Here is a 22,861-nt window from a genome sequence, read left to right as displayed (position 1 = left end):
ATGATGATGATAGCTCTTTCTTCTTTCTTCTTCTTCTTCTTCTTCTTCTTCTTCTTCTTCTTCTTCTTCTTCTTCTTCTTTCTCATTATTGTGATCATCAATAACATTTACCTCAAAAACCGAGGAAGATATATTTTAGAATGAAAAATAAATGAGTCATAGCCATTTTGAAGACATGAACTGCTATCTTTTTTGCTTTAATGATTGTTTACTTTGCATATGTAGTTAAAATGCACATGTTATTTTAACTATTTATTGTCCATAGGGATGCAAGTTCAGGATTTTTTTTAAATTCCCACATCTCAAATGGACGAAGAGATGTAAGCAATGCTTCAGACCAGTGATAATGTACCTTGGCCGAGACTGTATTTGCACAGTTTGTATTTGACCCTCTGTCATGGTAAGGATTTTATCTGATTTTTGGGTATGCAGAGATTTGATTTATTTATTTTAAACCAGGTAAGACAGTAGTCATGTTGCATAAACATTGTTTGAATGGTTAATATTTGCAGTTTATTGCTGATAAGTTTATTAAAAGTGTATCGATTTTGGATTGCAAGATTTATTACAAAACATCACACCAATAATGCTCAGTGGAAAGAACTAAGTGGGGAGAAAGGAAGAGAGGGAAAGACAGATGGAGAAAATAGAGAAGGGAGGGAACTATCACATGCTGTTTCAGTTTATGCCCGAGAGACAATGAGAGAGGAAGAAGATAGCAAAGAAAGTAAAATAAAAAACAACTAGAAATTTAGGAAGTAGGATAGAGCAGAGACATGAGGATAAATCCATATTAGTGCCTCTTTTTTCTGACGTTAAAGTGGAGCAGAGAGTGTGGGTGCGTACGGTTGGAGAGATGGTAAGAGAGTTGGAGAATATGATGGAAAAGCAGATTCCAGTAGAGAAGGCCATAAAGGGAGAAGAAGAGAGAAGGAAAAACAAAATCACAGAACTGGGCACCCAGACGCAGGAGAGTGAGGGAGAATGAAGCCCAGACAGAGAGAAGGGAAAGAGTCCCATCAGACAGCTGGGAGGAGGGGGAGAGAGACAGAATGGAGGGAGGGAAGGAGGTGTGATTCTGGGTGGGAGTGGACGAAACCAGCTGGGGGATGCAGGAATAAGAAAGGGAGAAAAGGCAAAAAAAAAAAAAAAGAATTACAAGCCCTTTTAGGGTGGGAAGGGTAAGTAACAGAGAGGAATCTTGGGATAAAAAAGAGAAAAGAACACGAGTGTAAGTCTCTCTGAAGAGAAAGAGAAAGGAGTGAGAGGATGGAGGCCGTCTGTGAGGGTGTACTGCATGTGCTAGTACTGGAGAAAGAGGGAGGGAGAGAGAGAGAGCGAGAGTGGGAGGAGAAAGAAAGAGAGAGGGAGGGAGAGAGGGAGGGGTGGGTATTTAAGTGCTGGAGCAGGACAGCACAGGCACGCTCCGAACTCCCTGCGAGTGAAGGGAGGAGAAAAGGTTCAGAAGGCAGAGGGCACCGTAACCAGCTCTACACACACACATCCACGCACACACGCACATACACACACACAAACAACACTGCCAGACCTTGTGCTTGACTTCTGGACTCCAGCCCGCTGGTGGGACTCTATCTGTGAGCACAACTCTCCACACGACCCCTCTCCATATCTCTCTCTCTCACTAACTTCTCCAGTGCACAGTGGGGATGGGCCAGACCTCATTCAGGGGTGCCCTCGCCTGTGCTCTGCTGGCTCTGGCTTTGGGGGGCAGCATGGATTTGGGGGCGCCCCCGGTTGGCTTCTACCCCCGATTCAACCCCTTCTTCTTCCTGTGCACCCACCATGGGGAGCTGGAGGGGTCAGGCGTGGCAGAGGGTGGAGGAGAGGTGCTGCTCACCTTACAGATTGCTGGCAACCCCACCGCCTACACGCCAGGACAGGAGTATCAGGGTGAGTTCACACCGCTAGCAAGTGTGGCTGAGACAGAGAGAGAGAGAGAGAGAGAGAGAGAGAGAGAGAGAGAGAGAGAGAGAGATGTAGGGGGAGAGTGTGGGAGAAATGTGCGTGTTTATGTCCTTGCAACATTCACTTGAATATAAAGGTATGGAATAGATTTTTAAAAGAATATTTATGTTTTAGAGAGAGTATATTTAGTATATTTGTGTGCATGTACATTCACATGGAAAGGGTAACAGCAGTTGAACACTAATGAATTTACAAAATGCACTGGAAAAGATTTAATTAATTTGGTTAAAATCTATGCTCTTAAATAATAAGTATTCTTTATTTACAAGTACAGTGAAGCCAGCTGCATTTATGAACACACAAAAAAAATAAATTTAATCAACAAGCAGAGGCAATTTTGTACATTATTTAATATGAGCTTAGGAGAGAGTACTGTGTATGAGATAAAAAAACTTGTATAAAATGGCCTTGATGTAGGTTACAGATAATCTCTGTCTAACATTAGATTTGCATTAGTAAGATATTGCCATGCTGTTGTTTTGGAAATGGAGCACGTGTGTGTGTTTGTGTGTGTGTGTGTGTGTGTGTGTGTGTGTGTGAGAGAGAGAGAGAGAGAGAGGGAGAGAGAGAGAGAGAGAGAGAGAGAAGAGCATAAGTTTGTGAAAATGTTTTATTTGCTAAAAATAAAATAATTAATCTTTGTAAAATAGTTCTTGTTGACATTTGTATCTCACAACAGTTTATTACACTAATGACACACATACCTGCTGATCTGGAAATGCTTTGTGTGTGTGTATGTGTGTGTGTGTGTGTTTAGAAAATGAATTGTTTGTCTTCATGTTTGAGTATTTCTGTGTGCGTTTATGTAACATTTATGTATTGATGTAAAGTGGGAGTCCTGAGCTTTGCCGTGTGATCCCGTTGCTCTGTGTGTAGGTGGCTTATCCTCAGGACAAATTTCTCTTCTTCCTCTTTTGCACTATCTCTTTCTATCACTGTTAAACACAGACACACAAACACATGTACAGTCTCACCCAGCATATAAATAAATAAAAATAAATAAATAAAATAGATAGGTAGATAAAAGAAAGAAAAAAGTAAAAATAAAACATTGTGAGATTAGAGGGTTAGAGGGCCACAATGTAGAAAAGGTGAAGCAATCTTTCTCAAGCTTGTTTTCATACATAATGATCCTGGAAGCTATGCAATACTATTATGAATGAGCTCAGCAACAGAATAGAGCCCCACTGACATCGAGGGCACTCACCCAGACTGACGGGGTTGCTGGATAAATGAAATCAGAGAGTGATGTGTGTATGTAACATGGAGAGTCTTTCACACATGGTATTATCAGTATAACTACCCTTGCGAAAGCTTTGCAATGTTGTAATGTTTTGCTATTATATTTGTTACTTGGTTTGATAAATAAGTGTTAATAATGCATTTAGAATAATGCACTTTTTTCTTATTAATGCAGTGAACAATTCTGAGAATTCACAGTGCTCTGAAAATTCATAACACTCAGAAGTTAGCATATCCCTGAGCAAGCAAGAGTAAAATATAGGCATTAGACAGAGAGAGGAAGAAGAGAGATGCCCATATTTGTTTTAAAACAGAGAGAAACAGAAAGAAAACAAGATTTATGTAAAATGCCTCAAATTTTGACCTTCTCCATCTCCTCCGTTCTGCTCCTTGATGGAGATAATAATAGTAATAATAATTATTATTATTATCTTATTTTGTGAGAGTTGGGGGTGATGGAACCAGTTAATAGGAAAAGGAGTGTGAGAATAACTGGCCTTTTTTTGGTGCACTGTGAACGTGAGGACTGGAAGTTAGGAGCCCACTAGGCTAAGGGCGCTGCCACCAAGAGGCCAGTCTGGTGCTACTCTCTCAGTGCCAGCTGGCTCTACCTGCTCCATCATAGCCTGGAGGAAGTACTCCATCCATGCCTGCTGAGCTGCTGCTCTGCCCAGAGACATGGCTCTGACTTTCTGATCCTTCGTTTGTTTTTCCTCCTTCTTTGCCAATTTTTTTTGTTTGTTTTTTGCAGTACTTACACAATTCACTTTTTTTTGCTTTTATTGAAAATCTGAACTGCTGCTCTTTTCACTATATGTTTTTCTTGCCTTGAGGTACTACCATTCTTACTTGAAACTGAGTATGAAAATTGTGTTTATTTAGCTCTTAGGTTCTAGCTGGCATGGGCAGATGTGGGTGCACGCACACACACACACACACACACACACACACACACACACACACACACACACACACACATTTAATTTCCGAAATTACAGCCTCTGTTCAGTTTTAGATGCTTAAACAGAATTCTTTTTTAATGTATCACCCATATCTGTATCATCTCATTTCCTCCATCCTACAGGATGAGTACAATAGAAATGATCAGCACTAAATGGATGACACAAACCAAATCCCCACAATTATAAATGTGTAACTGCAGAGGTGAAAGCATTTTATTAAGGCACTAGTGACCTTTTCTCTTGCTCCATCACAAAGAAGGACTGTTGGTGCAAAGTATTAGCATTCATCGCCACCTTCACCAGAAGGTTAAAGGTCACTGTAAATCCAAAACTAGAAATTCAGGGCAGCTTTTCCTTTCATTTCTGACCATAAGATGATGATAAGATGTTGAAGAGAGGGAGAGAGAGAGAAAGAGAGAGAGAGAAATAAAGCAAGAGAGGGAGATGAAGAAAAGAAAAAAGAAAGAATGACCCAAGGGACTCTACACTCCCACGAAATTCAGAAAACAGCATGTAGTTTTAGTTTTTACTCCCCCTCTCGGCCTTCTTTGAGAGCCTGGTGTTTGTTGCTGTTGTGAAGCACAGCTTCTAGCTGATGTAGACAGCAGCTTCTTTGTGTGAGGGTTTGCATACTGAAGCCAGAGGTCTATCTGAAAGCAGAGGCACAAAGCACTGCTTTGAAAGCTGTATCTGCCTTATCATGACCTGTGCACTCTATGGCTGCATGGCCATATTCTTCTCCAAACATCAGTACCTTTTATAGAAGGTGATGAACCTGTGTGTGAGTATGGTTTGGTGAGTGTGTGTGGATGTGTGGGTGGAAGAGGGAAAGAGAGAAGGCAATACAGAGGCAATAGAGAAAGAGGGAGATAATGATAACTGATATTTTTGTGTTGATCTGGCAATTATAATTAGGAGAATTTTGAATACTAGGTTAAGAGGTGGTCGGTGAGAAGAGTGTAAGTTCAATATGTAAGCTCTAGATTTTCAATGAAATTTAAATTTTCATGCCAATATCAGAATCTTTTGTCTATGCCAACAACTAATGTACAGTTTTAGAATTTTCCTGTATCTTTTGATGTGTGGGTTTACTCCATGTTTAGAGAGTTTCTGAAAAAAGCAGAATTGTCTGTTTGTAAACGTGTGTGTGTGTGTGTGTGTGTGTGTGTGTGTGTGTGTGCACATATGTTCCTGCTTGTCTCTGACACTGTGTTGCTATTGTTGTCACTGTTGATGATGATGATGATGGTAGTGATGATGATGACTTTCTGTAGAGTGGTTGGAGTGGCACTCACACACTCCCATAAAGCCCCTCTTAGCCTGGCAGCCCATGTTTGCAGCACTCCCTTGGATTCACTCTTTGAATGGGTAACTGCAGCACATCAGAAGAGTACAATGAGAGTGCAAGATGATGAAAACAGACTAACAGAAACCACTACATAACAATTAGCATTATTACTGTGAGAATGCCCATTATGAATCACTTTATTCCAAGCTGTGAGCACTGCTTTAAAGCAATGAATTTAGAATACACTTACATTTCTAACTTATTTCAGTGTCAGTGAAACTGATCTTAAACATGGCACAATGTATTATTTGTATCAACACATCACTGAAACATATCATTTGTTTCCTGTGGCAATGCATTGGCATATCAACTGTTTGCCACTGCATTGCTGTGGGAAATATACATTACAACAAACTAAATAACAAGGACATGACATGACACATATTAACAAAAATGAAATATAATCCAATTCAGGATTTAAGTAATCCTATGAAGTAAATCTTGGAGTGAACATGTTCCAGAAATGCATTCTTTCCAATTTAAACCCCAGATGCATTATCCTGACCAGCTCATTGAAATCTTCACAACATAGCTGTTTCATAGGCTCATTTGATTGCAGTTAGACGTAGCTGTGGTTAGTCATGCTGTGCCACCATTATTTGTTCTAGCCAAGACTGTAAGAGTGAATTAACATTTTAACTGATGCTAGCTGAAGTAGCACTAGGATTCACACCAGCTGCCAGTAAGTGATGAGGCTGAGGCAGAGGGACACTCATCTAGTATCTGAGTGGGGTTCATGTGTGTCATCCTAATAGCACAGGGCATGGCTGAGGTTCCAACAGCCTGTCAAATTGCTCTTTAGTAAGACATTTATGCTGAAGCTGCTATAAGTTTGTTAAGCAATAAAAAGCTGCAAAACTGCCTCACCCATACCTTCCTTTCTCCACCCATTATTACTGCCCCTGAAAAGAGCAAAACTGACCATAGAAATATAAAGGCCAAAAGGGAGCTTAGTATGGTGCAGTGATTTCAGTTGAGCCAATAAAACACATTTTGTCCTAATCAGATAAAAATTTAAATGAATGAAAAATACTTTAAATGAAAGAGATGGCAATGTGAATATGAATATTTGTATCAGTTTTGAATGAGAAAGAGGGTTTTTTTGTTATTTTTTGTGTAGTGTAGTATGAATACTACATGAATACTACGTTTGTGTTGTAGATAAATTGTTTTCAGGGTGGATGATCGATGTGGACCTATTGTAAATGTTTCTGCTTGACCTGGTTTGTTTACGCCCTAACTTCCCATGGGAAACTGGATGAAAATTTCATTGAGAGTTCTTTTGTAAATTGATGTACCAATGTCTAATCCGTATTACCCCACCACACACACACACACACACACACACACACACACACACACACATACACAAACACTCAACAAACACAAACGCAGAGAGGCATAGAATTGCCTGTGAAATCAATCATGCTTGTGTCTGAGAGGTCAAATGCTCCACTGACTAAACACTAATGTCCTTATCATTAGAGTGGCAAGTAGACTTTTGTGTCATTGGTCGAGCTGTTGTGTTCTGGAGGAACTTGTGACAATGCTTGTTCAAGTCAGGATTATGGTATAATAGAGGTTCATCCATTCATGCTTATAAATAGACAGGAAAATGTGTTAGAATAGCCTGTTAAGTCATGTCACTCAAGGCTAGAACAAAATGTGAGGAACAGTTAAATTGGTGAAACCGAAAACAAAGATCTCATATTTTGTACTGTGATTTAATAGAGTACTTTTTACATAGTAATTTCCATATAGATAGGATGTAGCTAACTGCACACTTCATAAAAAGACTTCATATAGTCATACTTTCAGCAAACAACATGAATGCTCCAGAAGTAGACCTTTCAAAGCTTCTGTTGGATGACTCATGAGTTATTTGCCAAGCTATTGTGATGGCTCACTGCATAATGCGATTGCTGTTATGTGTCCAGGTCCTGCTCTGATAACTGCCTTCTTGGCACTTAGCTTGACAGTGGAACTCCTCTCCAAATGAATCCGTTGCATCTGGACATGGGCTTCACCCTGGATAGCAGTGATGGTGGGTCCACATGCCAGAGAGATAGAAGCACTGTGCCAGGCAGTCGCTATGTGAGATGCAGAGTGGCAAACAATAGCATCAGTGTGCCAAGCAACCTGCGAACCATCTGCATGTGCCAGGGCCAGCGTTGCCTGGGCATTCAGCATGCAACTCTTGCATTTTTCATTGTCAATTCCCCCTGACCATTCATTTTGCTACCAAACAGTTCCTGACAAGCTAATGTGTGCTATAGTTCTTGAGGTTGGTAAGCAGCACTTAATGGTTTTCTGTCTACCTGCTGGGGATGTTTATGGGGAGTGTGTCTCTGTGCTGATAATGTTAGTATAGTTGTTTGTAGATACGGGGGAGGGATAAAACAGATGCCCTCTTCTGTTACCATTTCGTTTCAGCCCCATGTGGTAAACAGGCAGGCTCCACAGGCATCAACAGAGAGCCAGGTCTTGGTGCTGCTGCAAGCATCAGCCCCTTTTAGATAACGGCTCACTCAATCTGGCACAAGGATGCTGCCAAGATTTGCAGCAAAGAGCATGTAGTAGTAGCTGCTGCTGAGCATACACTAGCCTCAAGTAGAAATTTACACACTGCATTTTCTAAAATTGCATATCCCCTGAATGTAGCCTGTAATAGACAAATATTTTTTTTTAAAGTGTTCTGTTTTCAGAAAAACGTTGGCAACCATAAGATTTATATGTCAATGATAGCTGTTAAATTGCATTTCTGAATGCTGAATCATTACTCAAAGAAAAGTACATGAGAACACCTGTTATATAAATGGCTACGTGGGCACATAGGGCTGCTGGAATATCCACATAAAATTTCCCCTTCCAGTATAAAATTAATGTCTTTTATTTTTACAGTTATGAACTTAAATGACAATATGGACAACACAATACAAGAAAAATACAAAATACCAGTGAAAGTTCTCTACACATTGCCCCTCCTCCCTTCTCATTGTCTGCACTTGTATTAGGTCTAAGTTATGCCCCATGACATCCCCCACAGTCTTTCCAGGCTGTGCACAGAATGCTCAGAGTAATGTTGTGCTGTGGAATGTTACGCTTAAACACGTTAGCTAGGTTAGCTGGCTCTAATTTCTTTCATATTTCTAACTAAATATTTTTGTTGCTTACCTTATAAACTTGTTTTATTAGCAGTTAGCCATTTGTACTATAATTTATATATCTAATCGCATAGATTTATTTTGAGCGTATTACATTTAATAAACCTTTATCAATGAAAAGACTTTTTCCTATTAAAAAAACAAACAAACAAACAAAAACCCTCGCCAACTCCATATATGCTAGCTCCTCCATATCATATCAGACCACATTTTCTGCTAGCTGTACTCTTTCCATCGTGCAAAGCAGCTAACGGTTTGAATGAAGCCTCATGGTTGCAGCCAGTTTTGAGGGTTTTTTCAAAATGCATGTTTGACCACATAACATGTTTAATTCTTAGGTATACACATTTGAAAATGCATATACATATTATATTTTTACCTCATATTTTCATTTAAACCAGTATCATTATCTCTACTGTTATCATCACCATCAGGGTTAGATGCAAGCCCTTTCTCTAAACCTGAACGTAGTGTAAATACACATATATAATGTAGCGTTAGCCACACTGCTAGCAGTAATATCTTGCTAAATTAGTTTAGCAGTTCTCGTCTTGATGAATATCTTTCACTGGTTTAATTGTTGTTAATGTTTTTCTTTTTGAGAAAGTCCACAGATGCTGTGTTTCTAGTATTAGGCATGACGCACTTAAACACTCCAGTGAGTCACAAATTAAAAAAAGGCATTCTCGATTCTATGGAACCACCTCGTCTGTACTGCCCTGATAGTTGTTTGAAATGAATTCCTGATATTCCCAATGAAACTTATTGTGTAATTACATATATGGTTAGACTGAAAATATTGATAAAAGACATCTTAAACATAACAGACATCTTTAATATCAGTTTGTAGCTATATAGCTACATAGCTATATAGCTAAATTGACTGCCATTAAATTACTAGCTTGGTAACTATTAAAGTGACTGTTGAACTTAAATTGGATAGATAGCCAGCTACCTACAAAAACTGAGATAGCTGAATATTGCATACCCTGCAAACATAAACTGCTATGTCAGATAGCTACCTACATAGCTAACAATTATTGAGAAGAATTCGTGCAAATTGAAAAATGTGACATACTACCTGAGTACCCATTTAGTTTGATAGTGTGCATAAGAAAAGAGCTAAAATGATCTGAGACCTAAATAGCTAAGTTTTACTAGTTAGCTGCGGGCAGGAGGGTCATAGCGAGATTACTGACCAAGATGGGCTGCATTGAGAGAGTAGTAGATTTATTTCAGGTATTGTACATGCCACAGTTACTAGCAGCACAGTGGCCTGGGTTCTCTCTGTTTTCTAGCTAACGGTCAATTTTAATTTTTTAATATTAATTTTATGGTGGTAGCTATTTGCGAAATATCTACGAAAGGGGACAGACGGAGGAACTCGTGTGAAATGTAAGTTAGCTAGCTACAATAAAAAGCAGAGGGAAAAAGATATTTAGTATCGTAATTAAAAAACAACAACAAAACCTATCCAATCAAGATCATGTATTATGTTTGGAATGTTTAATGGTCACAGTAATATGATATTTAATTATATAGCCTAATATAATGAATATTCTAAAATAGACTTTTTTATTGTTACATGGTGTTGGGTGCATCCAACACAAACATTCTGCAGACTGGTTGACACCCCTTTTTTAATTTAACCATCTACTCCTAAATAATTTTTTCAGTTTCTGTGCCTAGTAGACCACACTATTGTTGTAACTAAACTAAGATATATTAATTGGTGAGGAGTCCTTCTATATATTTTTTTCTTCTCAAGACACCTGGGAGCTTGAGGGTTCCTCTGGTACTGGTACTGTCAGCTCTGTTGAGGGTCCATGCCTGGGTCTAGATGTAGCGTTAGCCATGCTTGTTCATCCCTACCCCTTGGCTAGCTTTGCTTCCTCCTGCTGGCATGTCAATTCAGGCAGCTGTAATCCCTGCCCCTGGGCAATGTGTCGTCTGTGCTGATAGCATTCAGCCATTTGCCACTCCCAAATCCCTCACAGAACAGGAGGTTGCCTGCAGTGCATGTCATGGGTGGATTAACCATGGCCCACACCAATCCTAGCCCTCCAAACACACTGGCCCTGGCTAACTAAGTAAAAAACAGGAGCCTGGTGAGGAGAGATTACATGTCTAAAACACTGGTCTTTTCTAACAGGTAGGGGAATACCCTTCTGGGAAAAAAAAGTTAGTTTTCCTACCACTGGGACCCCTCCCGGCTGATCTATTCAGTCATCTTCCCTCCCCCTACTACCATCTCGGCCCCACTCACACCTCACATTCATATTGAATAGTAGAACCTGAGAAAGGCTGAGATACTGTAGCAGTGAAGTTGAGCAGATGAGCTTTTTCATTCTGCTGTCACTAGGCACCAATGCATTCAAACTAACCAAAAGGCCTAGCACTTTTTACGAAGAGAATTTCAAATGTGGCAAATAGCTGAGCTGGGATGAAATTGCAAAGCATATAAACATTCATTTCTCAAAGAGCTGTCAACCTGTGCCTCCAGAGACACTCCAAAAGGCTGTAATGCTGAGAGGGGATTAAAGTGGCTATGATGTGCTAGAAGTTGAAAGACAAAGATGCCATTGTTAAAAAGAATATACTAGCACTTATGGACAGTTGTGTCTGTTTCTTGCATAATTATTCTATTTTAGACACTGACACACGTGTGAATTTCTATTTAAAAAATTAAAGGTTACTTCTTGATTTTGGTTAGGAGTATTAATGATGAGGCCACTTGTCAGGATTATGTAGCTTCACCAAACTGCAATCTACATACTGCAGAACTATTTCCAAAAGGCATGTTTCCAAAAAACTAATCAGACGACATCTGCTACTAAATAGAAGAACTATGGAGGAGAGATATGAGAGCATTTACTGCTGTATCTTTTGCATTTGTATTTTGCTGCCAGTCAAATGTACTTTACTGAATATCATTGTGAAATTATACCAGTTGCCAATGTCCTTGTAGGGGACATGAAGACGAATGTAAAAGACAGGGTAGATAAAGACAGGGTAGAAAATCTAAAAACTTTCCCATGGGCAACAATGACAAAGGGAAAAAACACCTTTATCTGTCACATTGCTGGGATGGTATGGGTTATAATCCAGTGGTCTGTAGTGTGGTTTTACCTCCCTTGGCTTTTATGAGCTACAGATGGGGGGAATAAGGATATGTGCCACCTTGTCCCATTGCAATTACCACCTTCTCACTGTCCCATGAGACTATGTGATCACTAACACCAGCCAGATGTGCTGCAGTTATCCAGCACATTGCTGTCTATCCTGACCTCCCATATAACTGTTTTCTAGAGCACTGTACCCTTGGAAATAGGCACTGGCTGGTAATGATACCCTGAGAAAAAAATATCAAGGCTAGATGAATGTACACCATTGCACACACGTATGTGGTTGGGTGGGTGGCGGTGCTATTCTTGGTTAATTAAAGAAATTAGCACAGTGTCTGGCTTGTGTGATTAAAACTACACCTCATGGGAGTGATTCCCTATTGACCAGGTGCCAGTTGAGACTGTCATTACTGAAAGCAATTAGAAATCAGTAATTTTTTTTTAACTGTACTCCAGTCTAATGCTATTAGACATCTGTGAGAAACCAAACCACTGAACATAGATACTTTTGATTTACTGGTTATTTCTTCAACAGCTTATGCCTGTAAATGGTTTATACAAAGATAACTCTTCTAAGGCATAATCAATGTACTTGTGAAAACATTAACTCTGCTCCTCTTTCAGTAATTAGCTACTTTGTGGTGTGCTGATAAACTGAAATAGCCATGGTAATAGAAGATGTATCAAGCATTTCTGTAGGTCAGTTTATTTTTAGGAATGAATGGTGATTACAAAGTTTGAGGTCTGGTTTTCAGGATATTTCATTTCTGAGTCAATTCCCTATGGGTCTGGATACATTCAGCTATGGTAAAGACAGAAACTGAGAAGAGGGAGAAAGAGAGATTTGCCAGAAAGCAAACTGCAAACTCAGCTAAAGGCCTCTTCATGGAGACAACGTCATTATTCACTGGAAATTATATACATGCTTTATACATGTGAAACTTCAGTTAGAATATAACTAGAATATAGATTAAGCTAATAGCTGGAACCGATAGATCCTATGTAACGTGCAGCACCTGTTTGTCACTGGGCATCCCTTTGCACAAATTCCTCTATTCATCAATGTATAGAAAGTGCAATCTGGTGTAATCATAGTGTAAGTAAGGTTTTGGGCACTTTGAGGGTTAGCTGATTAAGGATGATGGTTTTCATCTTGAGCACAGCAAAGAATTTGATGGTAATGGGGGCTGTTGAGCTCATCAGAACTGTAGTTTGAAGTGTCAAGCCCAAGAGAAGGTGCAAGAGCAGGGCAGATGCACTAAACACTGATGTTATTCTCTTTCATCTTGGGTTTTTTAATTTTATATTGCTACTCTTTTTCTAAAGGGATTGATGTTGCTGATGTGAGGCATAGCAAACTAAACATCTCACAGATTTTACCTCTGAAAGCCTAGAGGCAGATTTAGATAAAGCTAATTACCCATGGGAGTTACTGTGATTAATAGTTTTGAACTTTCAGACATGTACTATGTGATGGAATTATAGTAGTGAGATTAGTAATTTCAAGACTTTGAATTTAAACAACATTCTACCTTCTGCATCTGTCAGGCAAATGTCTAATAGTCTATTACATCAGCTTGCCAGACATCACACACCTATTGCAGAGCAAATTTTACTGCAGTAGTTGGTCTTTGTGCCACACATATACTGCACATATGTGATGAATTTTGAAAAATTCTGAAAAATCCCATCTGGATATTTTCTTCTTCTTCATGTGTATGAGATTTAGTGACGCATTAAATTAAGTACAGCAGGATGGGAAAACACCCACACAAAGTGTATTTCATCATGCAATTCCCTGGGGCACTATTGTTGATTCCATCTCTGTTCCAACTAGTGCCGTTACTTGAGGACTGTCCACGGGAGGTGGAAGGGGTTCCAGAGGAGGAAATAGACCAGCTGTGTGTGTGTGTGTGTGTGTGTGTGTGTGTGTGTGTGTGTGTGTGTGTGTGTGTGTGTGTATGTGTATGTGTGTGTGTGTGGAGAACAGCAGAAAGGAGTGACCACGGGTTCTGCAAGGCCAGAAGGGGTGGAGGGCCCAGTATAGATTGTGACAGTTGGTTATTACCCGTTTCCTCTTTCCTGTGAGAACTAGCCTTTTTGGAGCAGGTGTATGGAGGAACAGAGAAAAAAATGCTCTAAAAAGAGTAGGATTTTTGATAAATCAATAATAATAATAATACACGATACTTATATAGCACCTTTCTAGATGCCAAAGATGCTTACTATTGATAATGCACACCAAAATAATACTACTATAATAATAAAAGTAAAACTTACAAGTATATGGGGTAGATGTAGAGAAATCAGAGGTGGATTAGGAAGGTTGTAGACTGGTGTAAAACATAAGTCTTAACAATCCTTCTAAGCTAATATTTCAATTTGTACCTCTAAAACTCTTTACAGTGTATTTGTGTTTACCACGTTTGAAGTTGTACCTCTGTTACTCTTTATATGGTATTTTACTTTTGTAAGTCACCCTAAATATGAGTGTCTGCTAAATGCAGAAAGTGTAAAGTGTAATTGTATTTGTGTCTTCCAGTTTTTGGTCACTCTGTGTAATTTTTTGGTATTAAGAAATCTTGGCTTGATATTTTACACTGTGTTTCTGGAACTTTTTTGTACAATTTTGTTTTGGTTTAGTTGGTAAGGGCCAAAACTCATGTTTGGGGACAGAGTATCATGGAAAGATTTTACACTACATTCAGCTGGAAAGGACAACTCTCTTCATTCTCCTCAGCAAAACCTTTCCATTCTGCTCTTTTCCTTCACTTGAGTAGTGCTACTTGTTTCATTTTACTATCTCTTACAATACTGCTGTTACATTTATCTGATCTTAGAATTAAAACAGTGATGACAGATGGAGTCACTAAATGGCACCTTTATTAATACTCTTAAATGTTGTTCAATTTGTCACTTTGAAACATAACAAGCTGGGGAAAAAAACATGGTACATAGTAACTCTCCTTGATTTGGCAATCTGCAAACCTCAGTAACAGTGGAGAGGGTTATTTGCATAGTTCATTTCAAACTCAGCAAGAGTTCAGCTCAGCACTATCCCACAAGCCACATCTCTCGGTCAGCTACTCCAGCTCCAAGCTGTGGGGGCATAACCATACAGCTAATCTCCCAGTCACTGAGCCTGAGTTACTGAAAACCAGCACTGTGACTAGCTGTACACAGTCCCAGTTTGCCTTCTTGTATAAACCTGAGTATTTATTAATTAATTTTCTTGTATTATTTTTATCATTTATTTTCTTTTATTGTATTTTATATTTAGATTTGTCAGGCTCATAAAAGCATTTGAGTGGTGCAGGTGGAAACATCCCATTGATTAGATTTAATATTCCTTTATTTTTGCTGAGAATTTCTTAAGGTGGATTGATTTCATCTTTATGGTTAATAGAGCAAGAGAGTTCAAAGTCCAACTGTATTATTCTGACTTTTTGGTGGCTTTAAAGCTCTATGTATAAATGGCATTCCTAATGTTAAACTGCTGGGCCTGGCACTATCAAAGCCCAGAGGCTCTAATTACTGTAATTTAGATATGACCTTTAAAATACAAATATAAAGGTTGATGAAAAGTAGTGTGTGGGGTGTGTATTTGTGTATGTGTGTATGTGTGGATGGGTGTGGGTGTGTTTGTGTGTGTATGGGTGTGTGTGTGTGTGTGTGTGTGTGTGTATTATATATATATATATATATATATATATATATATATATATATATATATATATATATATATATATGGGGGGAGAGGGTTGGGTGATGGAGCTGTTGACAGCAAAAGCCCCCACAACAGCAGATGGCAATGCCAGGAGGGCAGGCAGGTGCCAGGGGGTTACGCAATGGAATGATGGTGGTGTTATATCTGTAGTCTATCCAATATATGACATGCATATTCAATAATAATATGCAAAATACATGTGGCTTGCATGCTGACATCTCCCTTACACATGTATGAACTAATATGCATAAACAGATAATTGTGACCTTCTCCCACGTGTCTACATCATTTATTTGCTCACTGCTTGCATGTGAGTGGAAATGGTAGAGTCCCGTGTCACTCATTGTCGAGCACAGGTGACAGAGCACTGAACCTGGGCAGGAGCAGTGGGGAAGGGGCAGCATGCTGGCATAGGGCCGGCTGGGGGAACAGATGGACCAAGCTGTGCGCCATGGCATGGCTCCATTTCCGGCCGCTCATGGGCACGTGGTTTTACCAGCGGGAGGCTTGATGTGGGTCAGATGACCACCTATCTTTATCCAGCCTCTACCTACTGCTTTCAAAAAACTCAAACCACCATTGTCTGCTGCAGAAAACCCAGAAAATGAACAGTCTTTGACAAATGCATAGCTGTAGTCAGTGCTGTTTTTGTCTGATTAAAAAGGTATTATAGTTCTCCATTGATACATAATGGAGCTTTGCTTCTTGAATATTCTAGCTTGACTAAAATCTGACTGAAATTGTCTTAAAACTGAAAAGTTGAAGGCCAGGTATCCTTATATTATAAGGGACTTTGTTAAAACAGTAAATTCAAATAAAACAGATCTAGAACAGAATATTTCTGTCTTTGGACATTCCCTAATAGCATATAAATCATGCATACAATAACTTTACCTTTATGGAATATCAGACTCCTCAGAGCACAAAAGCTACTTTTTACTTTTTATGTTGGAAAAGCAAAAACAGCTCATTGCACATGTGTGCTGCTGAAATTGTGCAATAATTCTACACAGATGTGGTTGTGCAATCATTAGAGATGCACACATGTAGAAAACTCTGATAGTTTTTACATTTTTTGTCCAGTGTTTTTAATCCACATCTTACTATGAAAAAGACAGCAGGGCAGGCCTGGGGAAACCCTTCTTGGTGCTTGTTGAAGGATAGCACTTTTAGAGTACTTTCCTGAAAGTAAAGCTGTATAGACCTGAGCCAGGAGTAATTATGTGTGTTGTGTATGCTCTCTCTGTCCTCCTCTTTCTCAAATGCAGCCAGTGCCCAGTTATTCCAGTGATTATACTGTCCTTCTTTGGGCGTCTTTCTTATCCAGTGCCATGCTGTTACCTAAGAGTGAAGTAATGAGCTTTGGCTCTGCCAACAAGCTTGTCCTCCCTCTACTGAGACTTTACTCCTGGCTTTTATGGTGCCACTGGGTGTAGTTCAGATGATACCCGTCACATTGGCACCACAGTCTCTGGCTAGTGTACAGTAAGCCGTTCATGGCTAGACATGAAATGACTATTATGAGCTTTTGTACACTAAAACATTGCAGGCTATCTGTCTTTCTATGATTTACACACAAATGGACTAATATTATTGTCTTTTTAATTTAGCTTTAGCTTGGCATAAGTTGGCAAGGAAGCAACATAGTACATATCCTGTCTTTTCTCCTCAGAAATTTGCTACCCCTATGTAATATTGTTGCTGTTTTCTGAAGTAAACTGGCCTACATGATTATGGGAGATGTGTTCCACAGTGCTGGCTCTTTACATTTATGTTTATGGCATTTAGCCAAAACAACTTACAATTATGACTGAGAACAACTTGAGCAATTGAGCGTTAAGGGCCTTGCTCATGGACCCAACAGTGGCAACAGTGGCAACCTTCCGATTACAAGTCAAGTATCTTAACCACTGAGTTACCACTATCCTCTTTCTACAAATACCTAATGATGCCAGATAACAGAACTCTAGAGCGATCCATGAAAAAGTACCTCCACTGCAGTGCATGCTGATATTAGAGCTACACCTATCTTTATCTAGTATGGCTTTGGCACTCTAGTTTGTTTTGCTATTGTGCCTTCACTTTCTCATGTCATGTTTCATGCTTATGTCTTTTCCTTGGTGCTGTCCTGAAGAAGTGTTAAAAACACCTATTTGTTTATAAAACATAAAAGGGGGGGGGGGGGTAGGCAGAAGTTGCTGTGAGGCAACAGTAGAGCATATCTGTTTAACACACAAATAGATATTGATGTTCTTTTTTGTCGTGCTCTCTTTCTATCTGCTTTTTTTCTGGATGTTTGCTAAAGTTTATTTGCTTCATGGCTCCTTCTGCTGAAGAATCATATATTTGTGGCTGAACAAAAGTTAATTCAATGATTTCCAAAACTTCATGTCCACATTCTCTTTGTACTCTAGAATTTTTCAAATGTCTTTTTTCATTCTTGGGGGTTTGTACTTTCTGACTCATGTAATCATGGAAAGAATATCTCCACTCCCAACCAGCACTCACTCATTCTCTCTCAAACACTCACCCAATTCTGTCTGTTTCTCTCTCTCTCTCTCTCTCTCTCTCTCTCTCTCTCTCTCTCTCTCTCTCTCTTCCTCTTTCTGGGTCCATCCAGAGAGGCTGGTAAGGCCCGGGTTTATCAATAGCTGAGTAGGAGCGCAGCAGTGTGTGTTGGTAATGAGGCATACCACATCACAGCATCAAAATTGCATGGTGGAATAGGACCAGCAGAGTAGAGTGAAGAAAGGAGGGGAGGATAGCACATGATCACAATGATTACAATTACATAGTGTGCACTCATCACATTATAGTGGACAGGGTGGAGATTTGTGGTCAGAAACATGACTGGACGTATGCGTTCTTGCAGACATCACAGAATTCATGAAGGAAGAGGGAAAGAGAGGATGGGGATAAGTGTGGAAAGGCAGGTTCTCTCCAGTCTGTCTAAACCTGTGCCAAACTCAGCTCTAAAGCAGACGGAAAAGATGATAAATGGAAAAGAAAAAAAGAAAAGAGTATTATCTCTTGTTAACCAGAGCATTACACACAGATAACACAGCTAATTGTTGCTAGTTACACAATGGGAAGAGAGGGCTTTTTACAATATATGTTAAAGAGCAATACTCAAACTAAATGAGAAAACCTGTCTTGCTAGCAGTATTACTTTTTGGAGCAAACTTTGCTGTCACTGCATTCTAGCCATATGAAGTGTTCTTGTGGCTTATTTTCACTGTTATTCTGTTCATCTCGCTGGCTCACTTTGCCTCAGGCCTTTGATGAGACCTCTTATTCTTACTGCGCTTTACCCTTCAAGCACTCAAAACTACAGAATATGAGTATGTGTTGTGTGTGAGCATGAGTGTGGAGGGGAATTCTAAGAGGTCTCTTCAAAGCCATGGCATTGCGGAACTCTAAGCACGTGTGTGTAGCCTGTGAGTGTAGACCCTTCGCAACTGAGTAGATTTGGTTTTGAGAGTCTGCCAGCCACTCTGCCATATTAAAAGGATACGGTTCTGTTCTGTTCTGTTCTCTTCTTAAAAAATAGCACTTTTATGAATTATTTGCGCATCTCAATTTTAATGTTCATTACCTTTCCTCTACCCTTTCCTTCCACAGACCTCTCTATACATCGCCCTTCAGTAGATCCCTTCTTCTCAATTTTTCTCCTTGTAACCCTTTTCCCCTTTAGCTTTCTCCTGTGTTCCTTGCTCCTTTCCTCTCACAAACAACTTCAACTAGAGCTCACTAGGGATGTGTGGGTGGGTGTATATGTGTGAGTGTGTGTGAATATTATTTCAACCCAATGCCTACCGATGCTTGTTGTTTTGGCAAAGTAGCCTTTGACACGCCCATACTTTATTGTATTGTACCATATTGTGTTGTACCTAACTTACATATCTTTACAGGAGAAATGTAAATGTATTATATATACACTTCACCATTTAAACACTATTTCCTGAATTGATGAAATTGTGCACATTTAAAATTCAGGTTCAGGACTTTACTGACAACTGCCAAATAGAGCAAGGAATAAAGAGACTAGATGTTTTATTCAGTTCAGCTTCACAGGGTTTCACGGTGTGGTGTAATCCTATAGTTGTGTGTATGCTGTGTACTTAGGAGCTGAAGCCAGGACTTGGTTTGGGTAAAACAAACAGACAGCGTAGACTGAGAGATCTGAATGTAATACTGGGAGTGGTGGGATAAATTATTGAAGCTATGATGTGGGGGGGAGAGAGAGAGAAAGGGAAAGGAGGGGTAGTGGGGATACTGGGCTCTGCTCTTAATGCATGTGTGTGTGTGTGTGTGTGTGTGAGAGAGAGAGAGAGAGAGAGAGAGAGAGAGAGAGAGAGAGAGAGAGAGAGAGAGAGAGAGAGAGAGAGAGAGAGAGAGAGAGAGAGAGAGAGAGAGAGAGAGAGAGAGAGAGAGAGAGAGAGAGTATGAAATGAGGCATAAGATTGGCAAACGAGTCCATTGAGAAAGAAGTTAAAACCCAAAGAGTGGAGCCATCTAGACCCACACATGGCCACACACACTCACACAGACAAACACACTCTCACCTTGCTTGGTAAAGTTCTTGGTTTGATTTAGTGGTTGAATGAGCCTGGTGAAAGGTGTAGAAGCTCTTATTTCTTTCTTTGTCTTTTATGAAGTGGGTTTTGAGGATTCAGGAATTCAGAAACACATCCCTTTCTGCACAGTGTGTTTTTCTCACCCCTCTGCATCGTGATCTGTCTGCCTGGGACCAGTCCAAAGCGTCGTCCACATTAGTGCCAGGGCTTGATACAGGAGCCTCAGTCTCTTGGCTTGTTCTGCTTATAGCCTCTGGAGAGAAAAGCTTAACTTTATCTGATTTGTGACCCTTCATGAAAGAAAAAGAATAGAAAACATGGCTCCAAATCTGATCTCTTTTTTCCCTTCTGTGTTTTACTCATGCTTTGCTGTAGTATGTAATGGCACATTTGCCAAACATGTCACACATTTTTCCTGTGACATTTGCCGTCTGTGCAGGGAAGGTGTCATGGCCACCCCCTGGTCCAGCCTGCCTCCTGTTTACACATCTGCTCTCTCTTTCTTTCTCTCTTTTTCTCTTTCTCTCCCCTGCTCCTTGTTAGCACCTGTGTTTTCATTTTGCAGCTGTTGGTCTTGTGGACATGTACAAGTACCGCATTACTACATGATAATTAACAAGTGTTCACCTGTAAACTGCCTGTCAAAGGCCTTAGCCCCACGGTCCTAGAAATTGCTCCAAAGAGCTGTTATCCTCCCAGTAATCAATGATTCATATAACATCAGTCAGCCAAAAATAACAGCTCCCCTGTCTGTGCCTGAGCATTAGACAGTGATTGATGTTGTGATATGATTTTAATATGAGATTTCTTCTGTTTTTTTTTCTTCTGTTTTCTTCTGATTAAGGGGTGTATAAGGGTGACATACACAAAATAATGTTGGGTTGTAAGAAGGTCTGTATTTATTTGTTTGTCTGTGTGTGTGTGTGTGTGTGTGTGTGTGTGTGTGTGTGTGTGTGTGTGTGTGTGTGTGTGTGTGTGTGTGTATGGCCTTGAGTTATGGTTCTTTCTCACAAACTGTGTTTCTTTATCTCTTTGCAGTGACAATCTCCACTAGTACATACTTTGATGGTCTGCTGGTCACTGGTCTTTACACCTCTACAACTGTCCAGACTGCACCCATCCCTGCACCTGCTACCTTTGGATTTGGTAAGTGTTTAATGAGCTCTGTCCACTTTGGTATTAATAGTCAGTGACATTGTTGAGTTCAGCCAATATCTAAGACACTGAGCCATAGACGTTTCAGTTCATTTCATCATGCTTATTCATGAGTTTCTGTGACAATATAGAAAAGGAAGGTCACATTTAGTTCTGTCATTTAGTGAAATTTATGTTCAGTAAATGATAGAATGAAATTTGGCTATTTCACAAAATAACAGAACAACCGAAAAGGAATATAGCTCATTTAAAAGTCTGGTATTCACTTCCTTGGACAAATCCAAATATTCGACTATAATCAAGCTCACCTGAGACATCTTGTAATTGGGTAGTTGACTTAATGCACATTGTTATTATGAGCCATGTTTGCCTTTTTAGTCTCTTTGTTTGCTGGCTCATAGTGTTCATCAATGCAATCAAGTGCAGCAGAACTATCAAAATGAAACATGTCCAATAGGTTTGGCTATATCCTCTCTTCATGCTGTTGTTACAGCTAAACTGTGTGTACTTCTTAGTGACTTCAGGCAGTATAGGGCACGGCAACCGTAATCAGCAAGACAAACTGGTACACAAGCAAGCTAAGTTCCTACAACTTCAAACAAATGCTGACATTTTAGATAAGGAAATAGAAAAACACTATAAAGCACAAATACAGTGTGCCAAAACCTCAGGTGGTGAGGTATGTTTTCATATTTCTACCTTAGTTGCTAAAACACAATGATCAGGATAGTTATAAACAAAATTCAAACCCCATGCACTTAATGCGTTTGATGCCCATATTCCCCTATATGTTTTGGTTATTTTGGATAGCAGATACATTGGCTAATGAACAATTCCAACATTGCATGCCTCTCCAGAATGTCACATCTAAACTGTTGAAGAATGAAGAAATCACAAATTTGCTGGAGTTCCCATTTATAGGAAAAGGATTGAATGATAATGTTATTAGTGATAACCATTAATGCTCCTTCTAAATCTTACAATAACAATGTACATATGATTATCTCTGCTCAGTGAGGCCTGGCCTTTGGCATTCAGTTTAGGTTTATTCACAATTTTTACTCATTAAAAGAGATTAACTGGTTTCTTCTAGTTCAAACAATGTGTTTCCAGTGCCACATAACAGTACAAATCCAAAGAACCTTCGTCTGTGATGCCTCTGAGCAGTGACACATTCTGTCAAATCTGCAGGCCACAAAGTGTCCCTGGGAAAGGCTGAGAGTTATGCTTGACGGATGTTCAGAAAAGCAGCCTTGTCCTGTCTGAGTTGATGCTTCATAGTGGCAGTTATTTCAATGAATGACTTTGCTCCCTTGGTCTAAGATGGTCTCTGAGTAGATTATTTCTGCCCTTCTCCTGTTTGTACCAAACAAAGTTTATTGTTTCCTTATCATTCACTGCCACATGGTTTGGAGAAGGCTGCAGCCATGCCTATGTGTTGCTTCATCTGAGCTTCACTCAAACATTGGTAGTTCTAAGCTATGGATCTAAGCGCCTGATGCAAGCTGAGAAGAAACAAACAAACAAACAAAAAAAAACAGTGAAGCTCTTTGTGTGAATGTGTATGCAGGCACG

At 39.6% G+C, this 22,861-nt stretch overlaps 1 protein-coding gene across 3 annotated transcripts in view; it reads left to right on the top strand.

Annotated features, from left to right (window-relative positions):
• Positions 1-1,430: 1,430 nt before the first annotated feature.
• Positions 1,431-22,861, top strand: part of reln (reelin) — a 95,764-nt gene continuing 74,333 nt past the window's right edge. For all 3 annotated transcript variants that reach the window (XM_027008786.3, XM_081715516.1, XM_081715515.1), the window contains exons 1-2: positions 1,431-1,911; positions 21,170-21,277. In XM_027008786.3, coding sequence (XP_026864587.2) covers positions 1,668-1,911; positions 21,170-21,277 — 352 coding nt within the window. In that variant the 5' untranslated portion in view covers positions 1,431-1,667. The remainder of the gene's footprint in view (positions 1,912-21,169; positions 21,278-22,861) is intronic.

Source organism: Electrophorus electricus, chromosome 6, assembly GCF_041902795.1.
Source record: "Electrophorus electricus isolate QZ-2024a chromosome 6, ASM4190279v1, whole genome shotgun sequence".
In the NCBI taxonomy this organism is placed as follows: Eukaryota; Metazoa; Chordata; class Actinopteri; order Gymnotiformes; family Gymnotidae; genus Electrophorus; species Electrophorus electricus.
Note: the sequence above shows the minus strand (reverse complement) of the source record. Positions and strands in the feature narration are given on the sequence as shown.